Source organism: Muscardinus avellanarius (assembly GCF_963383645.1).
Source record: "Muscardinus avellanarius genome assembly, chromosome: 13".
In the NCBI taxonomy this organism is placed as follows: Eukaryota; Metazoa; Chordata; class Mammalia; order Rodentia; family Gliridae; genus Muscardinus; species Muscardinus avellanarius.
In genome coordinates, this window is record NC_137799.1 from 74,074,894 (window position 1) to 74,092,652 (window position 17,759).

The 17,759-nt window shown below is 45.9% G+C and overlaps 1 protein-coding gene across 1 annotated transcript in view; it reads right to left on the reverse strand.

Moving 5' to 3' along the window:
• The window catches only part of APBA1 (amyloid beta precursor protein binding family A member 1), a gene marked incomplete at both ends in the record, with an annotated part of 71,477 nt that overhangs the window by 15,075 nt on the left and 38,643 nt on the right, over positions 1–17,759 (reverse strand). Inside the window, 4 exons of the mRNA XM_080708845.1 lie at positions 1,712–1,897; positions 2,486–2,572; positions 3,558–3,590; positions 15,344–15,489. Of these exons, the coding sequence (XP_080564971.1) occupies positions 1,712–1,897; positions 2,486–2,572; positions 3,558–3,590; positions 15,344–15,489 (452 nt within the window). The remainder of the gene's footprint in view (positions 1–1,711; positions 1,898–2,485; positions 2,573–3,557; positions 3,591–15,343; positions 15,490–17,759) is intronic.

Here is a 17,759-nt window from a genome sequence, read left to right on the forward strand (position 1 = left end):
GGGCTTGCGGGCCGTCATGAGTGGATGATCCTGGTGGACACGCTGCTACCAAGGTTATGGACCACTGGCCATGTGCCAGGCATCGGGCTTTCAGTGAGAGGCCTCCCGGTCACACGGTGGCCTGGTGAGGGAGGTGTTACCATCTACAGGAGAGAGAGAGCTGAGGCTTGGGTGACCTCTTGTTCATGGAAGTAGGATTCAAGCTCAGCCCTCCTGGTGCTGGAGCCAGTGTTCTGGGTCCACACTGTGGTGGAAGCAAAGGTGTGGCAGTCCCAGGCCCACTCTTACCCTCGCTCTTGCTTCTCCATTCTTCCCTGATAAACCTCCAAGCCCCCAAGGAAGGGAGACCATTCCTATGAGCTCCAGGCCAGGTGATGGTGGCCGAGGTCCTGCAGGGGTCCTGGGCTTGGCAAACAGGGCACTCCCCGAAAGGCACAGGAGCCTAAAGATTCTCAACTTTCACTCTTGAACTAAGAACCTTCTGAAACTTTTTCCCAGTGTGCATGCCCAGCCTCATTCTTAAAGAATGGCAGGAAGAAAGAGGAAGATGGCAGGGAGACGCCTTGTGAGGCCCCTGACTTCTCAGCAACCTTGTCTGGGGGCTGCTTTCTAGAGAATCGGTGAAGATGGTGACAGTGTCAGTGTCTCCTCCTAGCTACGGTGCAGTCACACAGTGCTGGCTCCCCGTAGAAAAGGAGGGTTTCCTCTGACTCCCAACTTCTTGCAGGAGGGAAATTACTGTAGCTAGCTGAACACTTGGCTGCAGAAGGTTGGACAATTTTCTTTTGGTGGAGAGGGCTCTCTGTTCCATCTGAGGACAGAGCTATTCCTCTGGGGCACAGGGAAAGTGAGTGTGCTCCATGGCCCTGTGTGTAGTGGGGTGGGCTGTGCAATTAAAACCACCATGGGCCCGCTGCCCTGCCTGGAAGCGAGCTTCCCGGGACCACCAGGGCCCCGGGATGGTGGGTGCCTGGGAGCAGCCCAGGTGCTGGTGCAGTTTAAAGCCTGGTGGCCTTGCCAGCAGTTCTAGGGACACCCGGAAAGGAGGCCAAATGAAAGAATGATCTGTTTCAAACTTTCTCTGCTGAGCTCCTTCACCCAGAGACTTGAGGCTCAGGAACCCAGCTGTGTGAGGAGTGGAGCTGGTGTTGGGGACCTGGGGCTGAGTGGGTGATGCTCCTGCCCTGTGGTGGCTAACTTTCCTGTGGCCCACAGGACCGCTGTGTACCACTAAGAACTGCCCCTTCCACGTGCCCCAGGTGCCAGAGAGACTTGCAATTTGGGTCTGACCCACTGTTCCACTCTTCCTCTCTGCGAGTCCAGCAGGTGGCCACTTTCCTTTTCTTCTGTACCCCTCTTTCCCAGCAGTCACCTCCCTAAAAGAGGACTTTGTGGATCACACTATGTGAAATAGCTCTGGCCCTGTACTTTTCCACTTTATTTCTCTATAAAACATTCCTTACTTCGTAATTTGACATCAAGTATTTTACCTAGTTATTTTCTGTCTCCCTTCAACCCACAGGACGAGTACCTTGTATATTTTATTCAGCCTTCTATCCCTAGCTCTACAGCAGTGCCTGGCTCATAGTAGGCACTTAATAAACAAGTACGTGATGAATTCAACTAAATCAAAACCTGGGAAATCAAGCAAATGTGGTCTCCCACAGCTTTTCAGGTCACCCCGTGGGAGCCCAGGGGAAGCCACTCTTACGTCCTCAGACTCGAAGACATGGCAGATCATCTTGTACTGCCGTTTCCCGTCTTGTGATGGATGGGAGGCCTCCACGTTCTCCTGGGAGTTGGAGCGGGGCATCCGTCGGCGGGCCATCAGCACAACGATGTTTCCAATGTCTGCGATGTAGGAAATGGTCCTCAGAGGGTGGTCCATCATTGTCTCCTGGAGGCAGGAAGGGAGAGCTGGTAAGTAGGATGCACCATCTGATGAGCCAGGGCAGGGTTGGCCATCCACGGCCCAGCCAAATACAATCCACACTTGAGGTAGGCTGCAGAGCTCACTGCAGCGACCCTGCTGGCAGATTTATGGTCACCTTCTCAGGCTGGAGGAAATCCCCCTTGACTAATCATGAACAAAAAGTGCTCTGTGGCAAGGGAACAGAAATAAAAATTTCAAATATTTTTATAACCAGTAGGGTCTCTGGTGGTAAAAGAGTAAGAAAGACAAAATATCTGGCATAGTTTTTCATTACGATTTTAAACAAAATTTCTTTAAAGGCTTATCTGTCTATGTTAATGAATCCTCTGCAGAGAACTCATGGGGATGATAAGTAACACCCATGTTTTAATTTTTCCTTTGAGCTTTAAGATGATAGCCTTTGCCCCACCCAACTGCAGGACAGCAAGCAAATCCTTTTGGCTCATCTTAGGCCCAGTGTCTGAGGCCAGCCAGCTACAAACACAAGCACAGACTCGGCATCACCCAAGCCTCTAGGCCTCACCCCTGGGAAAGGTGGGAGCCTGCTGGTACCTGTGTGTCGGCGTTCAATACTTTGATTCTCTGGGTAGATATGAAGAGATCCACCTCGGTCATTGGCTGTGATTCGCCTTCAGGAGCCTAAGAAGAATGCACCAGGAGGAAGTTTTACTATGTCATTCTGACCCCCGTGAATAGAAACAGGATTAGCTCGCACACAGGGGCCAAGACACAGTCACCAGAACAGCAGTGAAGCCCCTAGGGTTTAATTGCTAAGGCTGAAGGTACCACGGGAGGATGGAAACATGGATGAGATTTAGCATCTCGTGGTTATGAGGAAATGCAGAATCCCCTCTGCTCTCCCCCCTATAAAAGCAGGAATATCACTGAATAGTGATGACCAACAGCCCTTTCTGCAAGGGTTTTAGAGACTGAAGGATAAGGGCTACTGACTCATACCCGAGGACCATGGAGAAGTCATTTAGAGTTTGTTTGTCCCCACTTAGATGGAGAACAATGTTTATAGCAGGTACAAACAAAGCCATTTGGATGCAGTTCTGGTAAGAGGGTCTTCACTTTCACACACCACCACAGCAACACAGAATTAGTTGCCCATTCCTGGAGCCACCCCAGTAAGAAAGAGCCCCAATGCCACAATGTCCCAGGAGTAGTTCATAAGCACCTAGCAGCCCCACAACCAAAAAAGCGCAGTCTGGTTCATTTAGGGCTGAACTCTACACACGTGTGGTTATTAGCGAGTTTTCTTTTTTGCATCCAGCAATCTGACTTCCCAAATGGAATAGAGCTCTGATTAAACAGACCCGAGTCCCTGCCACGTCATTGCTCCTGAACGGCTGGAACTCCTGCACTACTCTAGGATTCCTTTAGCATCTCCAATCTGTTCCCTGCCATCCTCTGAGGTGAGATGACTCATGAGCAACAGAAAACGGCCACTTTCGGCAACTGAGTTTTGAGAAATGCTGGCTTATGGGGCGATTCGAAAAAAAATCCGAACAAAAAACTTGCTGGATGCAGAAAATAAAAACACGAAATAATAAAGAGGCAAAACATAAACAAATGAAAAGAACAGGCAGAACACCGAGCTGATGAAATTGTTTTACTGCACCTTCTTCCTGCTTTTGGCTAATTTCTGGGCCATCTGCTTAGCATGGAACAAACAGAGACAGGAGAATAGTTAGAGGAGAGAATTTGTTGAGACTCAAAGTCAAGAAGAGAACTGACAAGCTAATACTGACCAGTGGTATGATACATTTTTGTGGGAGGAGAACTGGCTTTAGAAATATCCCACTCTGAAGAGACTTGTTTTCCTAATTTGAAATTTTAGGTGGTGGGTGGGGGGCAGTGGGCAAGAAATGTACCGTGGTGCTTTCTTATGCTTAAATACACTTGATCTTTTCAAAGAATTTTGGTCTTCTTGATTTTATTATGTCTCTGATTTTTATTTCGTTGATATCAGCCTATCTTTATTCCATCTATTTTCTTTAGGGTGAATTTGCTGATTTCACCCACTCAGGTCCTTGAGATAAAATGGTTTTTCAGATTGTTTTCTTTTAAAGCTATGAATCTTCCTCTAGTCACTGTTTTGGCTATATCCTACAAATTTTGGTATTTTGTAACTTAAATAGTGATACAGTAAAACATTTTCTATTTTTAATTTTTTTTGTGGTACTGGAGCTTGAACCCCGGGGCAGTCTACCGTTGAGCTACACCCCCAGCCCTATTTTTTTATTCTTTATATTGAAACAGGGTCTTGCTAAGTTGCAGAAGACCTCACTAAATTGCTGAGGCTAGCCACAAACCTGTGATCCTCCTGTCTCAGCCTCCCAAATACTGGGATTTCAAGCGTGCGTGACCATGCCCAGCCTCAACTGTAATTTTTTGAACCTTGAATTATTTAAAATTACATTATTAATTTTAACAATTTTTAATTTGTGGATTTTCCAGGTTTCTGGAGGTATTTATTTTTAACTCTATGGTCGGAGGACATACTATACATAATTTCAGTCTTTTACATTTGTTGAGTCTTAGCTATTATGATACAACTAAGGCTGACTGTGGTGAATGTGTCATATGTATTTCAAAAAATGCATTCTTCAGTTGAGAATGGTGGTGCACGCTTGTAATTCCAGCATTTGGGAGGCTGAGACAGGAGAATCGCAGTTCATGAACAGCCTTAGCTACTTAGTGAGGCCCTTTGCAAATTAGTGAGACCCTGTTTCAAATAATAAGAAATAGGGCTGGAGGGTATAGCTCAGAGGAAGAATGCCAAGTACTGCAAAAAAATGTATTCTTCAGTTGTTGGTTAAAGTTATTTAAATACTTTATGTATTTGCTGTTTTTTTTTTAATCTGTTCATTCTAGCATTTTACTGAGAAACGTGTGTTAAAATATCTAGCTGTTACTGTGGATTTGTCGATGTATCCTTTTGGTTTGTCAATTTTGCTTTATATATTCTGCAGTTATGTTATAAGGTAAATATGTATTTGGGGTGGTGTATCTTCCTACTGAATTGATCTTTTCATTGTTTTTCCTTTTTATCTCTACCAATACTTCTCCCTTACATTTGTGTACTAACTAAAAATGAATGTAATATTCCCTCTTCTCCCCATAACTAAAAGATAGCATAGTTGACAAAAGATGGGCTAGATTGTTTAAACCAAATAAATCCTGGCTCTGCCACCTACTAGTTAGGTGATTTGGGGCAAACCATTTAATGTCTGGGCCTCACTTTTTCTGTAAAAATGGGGATAAAAACAGTATCTACCTCATGAAATTTCCTGAGGATATAATGAATATATGCAAAGCTCTCTGAATGATGCACTAAGCACTATATTTGTGTCTGCTGTTTAATAATTACTTATGTCAGGATGCAGTGGCTTTGATGCTGACATATACAGAGAGAGAGATCTTGTGCAAATAATGGCGAGTGAGTGGTCAAACTGCAGATGCTGTTTTGGTGATGGAGGTGGGTGCAGGAAAAGCTGCTCGCACAGTCCTTGGTACTCACCTGGTAGAAAAGCTCTTGTGTTCTCATCAGTACATCTCTATTTCATTGATGACTAAAATATGTTGCCTGCACTACCTCATTGTAGAGAAACTGGATGAGTCAGCCATCCAAACACCAAATAGCTACTACTCCCTGGTACACCCAGGAAACCAGGGCAACCCCACTCCCACAAGCCTCCCCACAGCTCTCAGTGGTTATAAGTTCATGGTGAATCGTCTGCTGTGGGGAATGCTGAAGGCAGCAATGGCACTTACTATCCTAACTGCTGGGCCTTTTGCATCCAAGAAGCAGCCCTGAACTGACATCATGTCACGTCATGTAAATTCCTATGCAGAATCCTAGAGTCCTGCCTGGAATGTTCTGACCTGTGTCAGTTATAATCTGCATGACAAATGGCTGCTGTGTGATCAGAACCTTTGTTTTCTGCCTCCTCTCCTGAAATGATATAATGATGATTATAAAGTTTCTGTTACTTTTGATACCAAAGACCTAAAGCAGTTGCTTAAACTCTTCACTTCTACCGACTGGGATTTGAAAGAACTCTTTCAAAGGAAAATGGGTCCACCACCAATGGAAAACCCAAATTCTGTTTTTTCCCCCCTAGACTAGTGATGAGAAAAAAGATAAAAAAGGCAAACTGAGGTTCATGAGAGGTATTTTGAGATAATTTTTAGAAAGTTACAAATATTTTATGCACTTAGGATAACACCATCTTTAAATGGCTTATGATATCCAAGTGCCCTACAATAAATACAATAGAAATTTATTTAGATTATACGCTGAAATTTAACACTGAAAAAAGATTGAGTCAGAGCCAGAATGAGAAACTAGAATATCAGAAAGAGGTTCAAGAGAAACGTTAGGCCAGCATGCATCATACAGCAAACAATGTCAACATCCACTTAAATCCATGTTTCACAGGATTCACTGTGGCTCACAACCAGTGGAGTGTGTGCAAAAATTAGAGTTGCACCATCCACTCACTCAATATACAATGCACACTGAGGCTGCTTAGGTGCTTAGGGTTAGTCAGGTTCAGGGTCCTCCCTCCTGGTCTAGCATGTCTTCCTCTAGTTGACATCTACTGAATATCCACTCTATGCCAGGACCCTTGTAAGAGCATTCCATATGTGTCAGTGTAAAAACTTCCCTGATGAGGCACAGAGAGGTTAACTAATTTTCCCAACGTCATTAACATTGGCGGAAGAGAGATTTAAACCAGGCGATCTCACATGACACTCTAAACCACCGGTCGCACAACCTGGTCAAATTTCTCTTCTGTGAACTCTTCAGATTGGAGCTAATAGTACCTGCCTGCCAGGATCCCCTACCCCCTCCATTCTGAGGAATAAATGAGATAATGCATAGGAAGGTCCTGATGTAAGTACCAGCATTCTCTTTCCTGTTTGCAGACCGCTTTGAGCGACATGGAACATGACGTGACTTAGAAAAAGCTTATGATGATGGAAAATTTAATTCTACAATGAAATCATGATATTTTTGGCATTTAAAGGAAATCATAAAAGCATGGAAAATCTGATCTCTGGGACAGGCTAATAAAGACAGAATAATAACAAATGTTCCTTACAATAAGTGCACACACCACAAAATACTTTAACACCATTTGTGATCTAGTTATGGGAGCTTCAGAGGCATAATGAGAATGGAGACGCAGACGCTACACTCGGTGGCGGCGCGCCTGACTCTATGGGGTCGGCAGGACACCTGTCTTCTGGCTGCAGAGGATGGAGTGGGAATGGGTGAGATGCAAGAATGAAGAAGTAGTGGACAGAAAGAGGGACAAATGAACTTGCTGCTCAGGCTTCATGTCTCTAGACGGGGTGGGCATAATGTCCCCCACTTCATGGAGGGAGGTGTGTTTCCAGCCCTGGCACACAGGAGATGGTTGCAGGCCAAAGCTCTCTCTAGAAGTTTCTTCCAAAAGATCTTCTAGAGAGTACTAGTAAGAAGTCATCAGCACGTAAGTGACACAGGGTGATGATGTCATCTTTGCTCAAATAATTATGGGGGAGCTGGGTGTGGTGGCACACACCTGTAATCCAAGTACCTGGGAGGCTGAGACAGGGATCACAGGTTCATAGCCAGCCTCAGCAACTTAGCCAGGCCCTCCACAACTTAGTAAGACCCTATTTAAAATGAAAAATGAAACAGGGCTAGGGGATATAGTTCAGAGGTAGAATGCCTGAGTCCTATCGCAAGCACTACACACACACACATAAAAATAGTAATAATAATTATAGGAACTGGTGGTTTAAAAAATGTAATCTCCTTAGTGCAGAATTAGTCAGAGTCACTTAAAATCTGAGGTTTCCAATTTCATTTGTTTATTTGTATTCTTTGGGATCACATGAGTTTTATAATTAAAATGATCAGGCATTTCATTCATTTTCATTTCTTTGAAATCCACTGTTAGAAACATATTCTTTTGGAGGTGTCATATTACCTAATTTTTCACATTTCTCGTGTTCCTACATTGAGATTTTTACGTCTGGTAGGTCAGATATCACTACCACGTTTATGGGGTATCTTTTTAGTAAATTGCTTTCTCCTGAAAATGTCTTGGGGGTACCAGGCTTTGAGTCTAGCTGGGCACACACTGAGTCTCCCGGTATCTTCTCTGGCTGTGATCAGTGTGTGTACCATGCTGGATTCAGAGACCCCACCTCTGTGGGCCATGTAAGAGGGGGGACGTGCTAGTGGTTCAGGTAAGCGTGACAGCAGAGCACGTGAGGCACACACCATGCGACTACTCCGACAACAGGAGTGGCGGCCCCTCTCTGGCGGTGGGGGTCTCCTCAGGCACTGTTGGTGCTCCCAGCGAGGACCTCTGGCAGTGGTGGCCCCAGCAGTGGTGACGGCCTGCAGCATGACCAGACGCCCCACAGGAGAGGTGGCGTCAGGAACCGCAGCAGCCCTCTGTGGTGCTCACACCCGTCCTCTCAGCAGTGTGACCAGACAGGGTGCGGGGGGAACCACGTGGGTGTGTGGCAGAGCAGGGACTGCGGTGTTCCCCTGCTGCTGCTGTGGAAGTTTGTGGGGAGGGACCTCAGGCCGGGACTTTGCTCCCTGCTGACTCCTTTAGAGGCAGAACCTGCCTGGGCGTGTGGGAGTGGGACATGGCTGCAGCAGGCCACAGTTCCTCTTGGAACCTCTTTGGGCCATACAAAGGTAGAGGTGTGTGTGTGTGTGTGTGTGTGTGTGTGTGTGTGTGTGTGTGTGTACACGGAGTTGCTCAAGGCACCTTCAGTGTCTCTGCTCCATCCTGCCAGCAGGGGTCGCGCGCGCGTGCGTGCGTGCCTGTGTGTGTTGGGGGGGGCTCAGGGGAGACGGCTTGGGCCTCCTTCAGTTCCAGCACAAGTCTACACCTAGCATCTGTGGCACTGAAGGCAAGCTCTCGGATCCGCTTCCCAGGGGTGGTGCCCTCCATTCCCTCTGAGCCACAGCATCTGACACCCACTGGGGCCACGTCGGGTTCCTGAAGCAGAAACCTGCCGAGCCGGGGCAGTGGGGTGTCTGTGGGTCCCAGGCATGGCACCCACGTGGCATTCAGACAGGGGTTCCCTTTTAAAGGTGCTCCTGGTTCCAGCATGCTGGGGCATCACCGGGAGAGGATGTGAGATCCTTTTCTAAAGCCAGGCTCCTGAGCAGATTTCAGGCCACTCCTGTAGGCAGGGGCCGGCCCTGAGGACTGGGGACTTGCCACCCCGCAAAGGGAGCGTGCCTGGCTCTGGACAGGGGCAGCAGATGCCGAGTGTTTTGTTTATTCTCATTGTGTTCTCTGAATCTTAAAGGTTCCAGGCTCTCTCTTGCTGATTTCTAGTGTTCTTTTACGGTAACCCATCTCAAAATGCAGCTATGTGTCTGTTGCCCCAGTTCTTTGTGGAGGAGCGAAGTGAGTGCTAGGTGCCTCTACTTAGCCATCTTCAAAAATTCCTTTTTGAAGCTTTTTTTTTTTTTGTCTTTTTTGGTGCTGGGATCAAACCCAGGACATCGCTCATGCAAGGCAAACACTTTATCACTGAGCTACATCCTATTTGGAGCTTTTTAACAGGAAAAATATGAGGAGAAAATCCAAGAAGGACATCTATTTTGCAGCATTTCCTGGACTTCTTTGTCAGTGGAACTCTGTTAGTGACAAGCATTTGGTTTGACTAGAATGCCAGAGGGCACCGTTGGGAAAAAGATACTCTGCAGTGATGGACGCAGTGACCCAAGCCGTGGCGCTCCTTGGAGTCACCTGGAGGGTGTCTTGACCCACAAAAAAACCCCCAAAAACCCAAAAAAACCAGGTTGCTGGGCTCCACCAGGAGTAGGCCTGGGATCAGGCCAAGAAGCTGTATTTCTAATGAGTTTATGAAGAGGCCTTTGCTATAGGTCCTGGGACAACATTTTGGGAGAATCACTGTCCTAAGGCATTCCTGAGGTATATGTGCATATGGGGTTGGCTTCCTGAAAGGACTGTATTTCTTCTAAAAACTGGTGAGCAGCAAAGACAGAGAGAACAACTTAGGGAGAGACTAAGCAAAGAAAGGAAAAAGAAAAATAAGCCCAAAGTGGTCAGGGTCTCCTAATTCTGATATATATATTTTTATTGGTGCACTGTTGTCATACATCTTAATGGGGTACGAGATGGTGGAGGCACACATGCACACACCACTCACTTAGCCCTCCCCAGTTCCTTCTCCGTTCCCTCCTCCTCCTCTTCATGCTTGGTGTAGTGACTGACCTTGATATGTTTGTGGATGTACATCATGTACATTTGAGAATTTCCCTCTCCCCACCTCCAGTCCCCCCCAGTCAGGCTGCCTCTTGCTCATCTATGGTTTCTTCTTCTTCATCTAGAGTTCTTCCTATGACCCGTTTTCTCCCTAACTTCTACATTAGGGAGAACATCCCATTTCTTACTTATATTTTGGTAGATGGAACAGGCTTTTAGTTTCCGATTCCTCAGCTTGTCTTGTAGTAAAGTCACCTCAATGGTCTTTCTGGCTCCTTTTATTAGACTTCAAGTCTCTGAACATCAAGGACTGGGTGTTGGTTACTTTTTATTCCTACGGTACTTATCCCAGGAGTCTCTTCATAAGGAGAGCTTGCTTTTGAGGTCAAATTATTTTGTTTTCTTCTCACATTAAGTAGAAAATGCCTAGCCAAACCAAAGCTCCAAATTTTCTTTCCATCTGGCTAGCCTATACTTTTTGTTATTGTTGTTAAAGGAAAGCGTAACTCTCCCAATTCCAAGTGCAAACCCAATGGGCAATGCTCAATTCTAGCACAGAGCTGTGAGTGACAGACAGCACCATGGACAGACAGGATGGAAATGAAAGGCCACGCTTTCCAATGGAAACTTCAGCTTCAACCTCTGCTCAGAGAAAGCACCACAAACAGCAGGGCACCCTCACACCCTTGGTGAAACAGTTCATGGAGGAGAGAGGAGCCTCTGCGGGGAGGGGTGAGGGAATCCTAGGAGAAGGACGAGAAGACTCCTTGGTGAAGGTGAACCACCAAGTCAGAAATCACTTCTAGGCTCAGGTCTAAGGAACATTGCTAAATGGACTGCAAAATAAATCCCCAGAGCCGTTCTCCCTCCTTCCTGAATGAACACTGTGAAATCCATAGTGTTACATTCCCTCCATAGCTTTGCATTTCTTCTGCCAAAGTGGCCTCAAATAACTCAATCCTGAAAGCCTTGGCTGACTGTGGGAAATGGAGTGGTGCCAACTCCCTTAGAAAGCAGTGTTTCCAGAATTTCCTAGGCACAGGGTGGGGGCACAAGCTCTCCGTGCGCCCAGGCTAGATTGCTGGGATCCGGGCTCTCCAGTGCATGGAATGCACCCTGACACAGCCCCTTTCTTGGGGGTGCTGAAATCCAAAGCCAGCTCCACTTAAAACTGGGAAAGGTTTCCAGCTGGGTGTAAGGTCAAACAAACTGACAAGCATTTGAATGGATGTAAAAGGAACACAAAGCGAAACTATTTAATGACAGGCAACAGTTTCTTCCAATGCACAGAAGCACATGGCAAAATGATGCTTACGTTATAAGTGAAATGCGACCACTCTATAAAGAATTCCTCTCACCACAGTAATTTGCTTGTAAAAATAAATACGTGTTTTTCCAATGCCTACTTGGCTCTAGGCAGGTCTAAACTGTATTTATAATAAGACAATCTCTATCTTGCTTGTTCTGATGGATAAAGCAATCACATTTTAAGTTGAAAAGAACTGCGGGACTTCTGGATACCGATCTCTTGAAAGCTTCAGAGGAAAAACTTGATTTCTTATGAGAGAGCTAGACTTTGAACAAAAGGCAACCCTCTCAGACACCACAGAATAAGAAAATAATAATTCAGGATACAACTGGCACCAGGTGCTCCTGGGACTGGGATGCTGCAGCCTGCCTTATGTTCAAGTGATGTGCTGAGAGTCTGCCTTCTCCCTTTAAGGCCATCTGAGTCCCACATAAGTGTCATAAGGGGAGTGGAAAGATACAGACCCTCCAGCTGCAGAAGTAAAAATCTATCAGAAGGCAAATAAACAAGGTGTCCACAATAAAACCTGAAACTTTGATGGGTGGAACCTAGAAGAAATTAAGCTGAAAGCAGCATGCAGTTTTGACGGTTGCTTGAGTGGGCCCTGGTGGCGTTCCTAGGAGGGGCCCTTTGGCATTTGGGTAAAGACATATCTTTGTCCCGTGGCTCCCTGTACGTTACAGGGTACAGAGCATTTGTGGCTCCAGCTCAGTCACCTTAATAACCCCAAGTGCCTCCATCTATTCCTCCCAACACACCTCGAGGAGGCAGTCTCTGTCTGTCACAGAGCCACGGGGTACAGCGCTCAGGCATCTGTCCTCCCTTGAGCCTTGGGAAGGTAATAGCATCACCCCCTGGGAGACGCGGCTCTGTGTATGGAATCCATGGGAAACAAGGAGTCCAAACTCTAGGCTATGAGAGACAGTTTTCAAAATTCTATACTCAGAAGAGTTGAACTATTTTTTATAACAAGAGTAAATGGTGGAAAAAAAATTCCCTGTTCTGTGTGAGATATTTTCTCCAAGAGGTCAGTGTGTTGTTTTGAATGCTCTGGCCAGGAGATATTAAATACCTTTTGCTGGCATAAACGTCACTTCTTTGGCATGAGAGATGACAATGAAAAGGAATTAGGATAAGAGGAGTTTGGATCTGGAATGTCCCTAAAGGCCCATGTGTTGGAGGCTTGGTCTTTACTCTGTGGCATTCTCAGGGGTGGCAGGACCTTTAGGAGGTGGGGCCTAATGGAAGGAAGTTAAGTCATCGGGGGCACGGCCTTGAAGCAGGTAGTGCTTCCTATTTGGTGAGTCCTGCCTCATTCCAACTTGCTGAAAATACCTGGTTTTGGGTTCCCATAGTGATGCTGTGGCTCTGGGGCATGAACACACAGCTAGTGTCCTTGCTGTCTTGTTTTGTTCATCCCAGCCCCTTTCTCTCTCTGTCTCTGTCTCTCTCTCTCTCTTTTCTGGCCACCAGGAGATGAGCAACCTCCCCTGCTACATGTTCCTGCCACGATGTCCTGTACCACAACAGTCCCAAAGCAATGTGGTCAAGTGAGCAGGGACTGAAACCATGAGCCAAAATATGCCTTTCTTTCTTTAAGCTGTTTATCTTAGGTATTTTGGTCACTGGGACAAAGTTGTCTAACTTGCCATGTGGGGATGGACCCTGTAACAGCTACTCATAGATTTATTTATTTATTTATTTATTTATTTATTTATTATTTATTATGTGGTACTAGGGTTCCTGGAAGCCCTTCTACCTTGGGGCTACACTCCCAGACCTATTTTATACTTCTTATTTAAAACAGGGTCTCTTAAGCCAGCGCAGCTGGCTTCAAACCTGCGCGATCCTCCTGTCTCTGCCTCCCAAGTGCGGGATTACAAGTGTGCGCTACCAGGCCTGGCCTACTCATAGATTTAAAGACCCAGAAGATACATAGTCACATTGCCTCTATGCTTTCATGAAGTTGTTCTGTAGAAAGCTACAGGACCAGATACATCTCTGTGACCAGGGGAGGACATGCCTTCAAAGAACTGAACCTTCCTCCTATCTATCATCCTGTGAGAGGCTGATTTTAGGAGAAGACATATACACCACAGAAGGGGGCCTCATAGAAGCAGGCCCCTGAGACACAGACAAGGTCTCTGTGTCCCAGATGAAGTAGAGAAGTGGGTCCCTGGTGCAGGGAAGAACCAGTAGGTCTTGTAGCTAGGTTGGATCAGACTATCAATGTTGTAACAGTAGCCATCTTTGAGACAGTCATAAATTACCCCTGGTGCACACATTCAATTCTTAAGATATTGGTAGTATTATCAAAAGTTGCAGCGCAGGTTTAAGGTGTATACGTGGGGAGGTAAGGGAAGGGGCACCTGGGAGAGAAGTTCTTCCTCTGAGTCTGTAGCCATGGTAAGAGCAGAGAGGGACACGCAAGGGCCCCAGCAGCAGGGTGCAATGGAGAGCCACGTGATGAGAAGCAATGAGAGAGAACCTGGGGGCATTCACACGGACCTGCTTGATGAAGCAATGGCAGGGGACATGGGGACACTCATACAGCATTCTGGGCAGCGATGGAAACATTCCCCGTTCAATATTCGCCACAGGCCAGAGCCTGGACGTGTGACTATCACAGGAAACAGCATAGTAAGAGGTGAGGACCAACCACCTCTCCTCTGCAAACTCCTCTCCTAGTTGTTGGTCCCTCTCCCTCTCGGGAGGAGTCTTGCTTCTGGATTCCCCCCTGCACTCCTGTGGCACTTAGTAGCTGACACCTCTCTTTCTTGGCATGCCCCCAAAACCTGCGGCTGGATTCCTCACCTCTTCAACTGATATTTTCCCTCCCTCCTAAAACACAGCACAGCCCTGAACACAAGAGTCAAGGAGTATTTTTTCTTTGATGGCCAGAAGCAGGGCTCCCCCTTACTACCTTCTACATGTTCTGTTTTCTCATTACCACGCCAGGCTGCACCTTGGGACTGTGTGGGAGAAGGCGTGACACAGGGAATGGTTCATGGGTAAAGGACCAATTTTGACCAGATGAAATCGGATAAGCCGGTTTTGGTGAGTCCTGACTCATTCTGGCTCTGGGTTTCCATAGTGATGCTGTGGCTCTGGGGCTGCTGTGGCATGAACACACAACTAGTGCCCTTTTATCCTGTTTTGTTTATGGTTCCAGGTGAGGGGGCAACATGGTAAAGATTCTAGAGATCTGCATTTCCATGCTATTGAACTGGCTCTGGTTGGTGCAAACTAGGTGTGGATGATTTATACCAAATGAACCGGGCTCTTGCTGAATCAAACAGTCTTGCTCTTTTTACTCCTTGATACAGATTCAAACAAGTTATGACTGGTTCAAAGTAGTTTAAAGTGGGTTGGCCTTGGCAGGACTCATTCAGGCGAGCCAGGTTAGATGGATCAGATGGTTCGGTTTACTTCAAGGAAGCCAGCTCAATCTAGCTTGAACAGGACCAGCTGGTTTAAAAGCCATGACACGACTGAGTTTGAACCAACCCTGTGACGGGGATGTTTAAGTCACTGACCTCCAGTTCTCAGTGGAAATCCAGTGATGGACTCTCATTAGAAGCACAGGACTCAAAATGACACCCTTCTTCTTGATGTCAACTTTCAGTCTGGGATCATACATATTTTTTTCTCAAGACTGGCCACTGAGAACAAGCTGAGTTGACAGTGTTTATATGCAACTCTGGTACATGTTGGAAATATTTTCCTATTTATAACTGCTAGCAGGACACGGATGAGCCTGGATGTAGCTGGACCCAAGGCGCGGGATGATGCTGTGGACTGCCCGCCATTGCCCTCCAGCCACGCCGACCCCCTCACCTTGATCCTGCTCACTGCTTCCTGAGCCTGCATCATGCGCACGTTCTTGGAGGGCGTTTTGTCTGAGAGCAGCTGGGTGGAGCCAAGGTAATTGGCCGCAAAAATGATCCCATCAATCAAGTCTTCGGGGTCACAAGGTCCAGGAACTGAAACACAGAGCCGCAGAAGTGAGTGATGCCACCTGGCAGGCCCACCACACCTGAATGGTGTTTCACCCTCCCCAGGTGCACCGTCAGCCCAGGAGGGCCAGGCACAGGGACCCCTGAGCTAGTTGTCAGCCTGCTGGCCTAAGGCACCTGTCTGCCCTCACTCAGCACCCCCCTTTTTCTTTAGATAAAAGGCAGTTTCTTAGAATCATTTAAAATGATATGAGTATTTACTTAAATAGGAAACAAAGTCCAGTGATAAAGCATGGCACCTCTGTTAAGATGTGAGCTCTTTTTTTTTTTTTTTTTTTGGTAGTACTGGGGTTCCTGGAAGCCCTTCTACCTCCGGGCTACACTCCCAGACCTATTTTTACATTTTTATTTGGAAACAGGGTCTCCTAAGCCAGCGCGCATGGCTGGCTTCGAACCTGCGCGATCCTCCTGTCTCTGCCTCCCAAGTGCGGGGATTACAAGCGTGCGCTACCACGCCCGGCAAGACATGAGCTCTTTGGGCACAAGGACCATGTCACACTCATCGATGTCTCACCTGTGTCTATCTATACCTATATCTCATAGGTATCAATGGGATGTCTGCCAGATAAATAGCTAGATTAAGAGAAGGCGGTATTATTGGGAAGCATCCTATTATAGCACTTCCTATTACTTGTGACCCATTCATATCTCCCTCTTCCTTTTAGTCCAAAATAAAGGAAACACATTTAATCAGAAAAATGAGATTTTTTCCCCCCAGAATATCTGGATTTCTATGATGGTATCTGACCCAAATTCTCTGAGATAAGTAACATTTCCCTAAAGCCATTGTCCCATGTTGCCAGCCTTACCAACTTAGAGGCCAGAATGTTCATAGTCTATGCCAACATATCAATCAATTCCAAGGAAAATAAAAAATTTCTGTTCTTACTCACCAGCCTAGTAAATTGAACCTTAGTTTTACATATTTTAAACAGGAATATCTGATCCTTACCATAATCACCTATAAACTGGTTAAGAAATTAAAACATGTCTAGAACTAATATATAACCTAATAATAAGTTTACTAAGTGAGGCCTTTTAACCTGCAATTCAAACTTATTTTCATTGACTTGGCTACCAAATTTGGAGAAACTAAAATATACATTTGAACCCACTGTTGAAACTTCAGGGTCTTAAATTAGGCAACTTGAATGGAAACAACTTGCTTTCCCTCTTGGAGGCTAATCAGAAATGGTTTTATTTTTATTCTTATCCCTCAAGTTAATCTTGAGTTTATATAGCTGCTTACACGATAAACCACTTACCAGAGGACACTTAAAATATAGTCTATTCATTTTTCTAAAACTAAGATGGTGGTCAGAACAAAGAGACTTAAAGTGTTTTAGGAAACTTCTGTGCATTTATTAAGAAAACCTGTTATTTTTCTGCTTCCTGATATTTCCGGGAGATGGGGAATTTCTGGACAAACACCACACAGCCCAACCTGCCTCCACCACAAACCATGAGCTTCTTTCTCAACAGCCACAAGGGTCCCACCCTGAAACTTTATGGATGTAAGAAGGATTTGTGTTACTTACAATATATGTTTTTATTTGTATAGCAGGGCAGTACTAATCTAAGATAAACTGACAGGTTTTGACCTACACTCTGCTCTATATAAAGCAAAGATTGTCAGTTTTCTATGTTAAGATCCTAGTGATGGATTTGCACTGTTAAACACTCATTTTTGCCAAATGGGTATTGAGAAAAAAGATCTCATCAGAGATAATTAAAAAATTCTTCCATCTACTTTTTTTTTTTTTTTTTTTTTTTTTGGTGGTACCCTTCTAACTCCGGGCTACACTCTCAGACCCATTTTTTTGGAGACAGGGTCTCCTAAGTCAGTGCGGCTGGCTTCAAACCTGTGCGATCCTCCTGTCTCCGCCTCCCAAGCGCGGGGATTACAAGCGTGCGCCACCACGCCCGGCTTCCATCTACTTTTAAAATATGATGTTAAAGGAAATACTTCAATGGACATGATGTTCTTACCCAATTTTATCAGTGCCAACCTCAATATCATGGATGGGAAGGGTGACGAGTGGGAGCTGTGGGGAGGCTCACTGAGTGCTGTGTGCACATCTGTCTCTACCACTCTGAACTTCTTCCTGATGTAGGATTATAATGCATCAATAAAAAAAAAAATATCAACCCGAGCCAGGCGTGGTGGCGCACGCTTGTAATCCCAGCGCTTGGGAGGCCGAGACAGGAGGATCGCACAGGTTCAAAGCCAGCTTCAG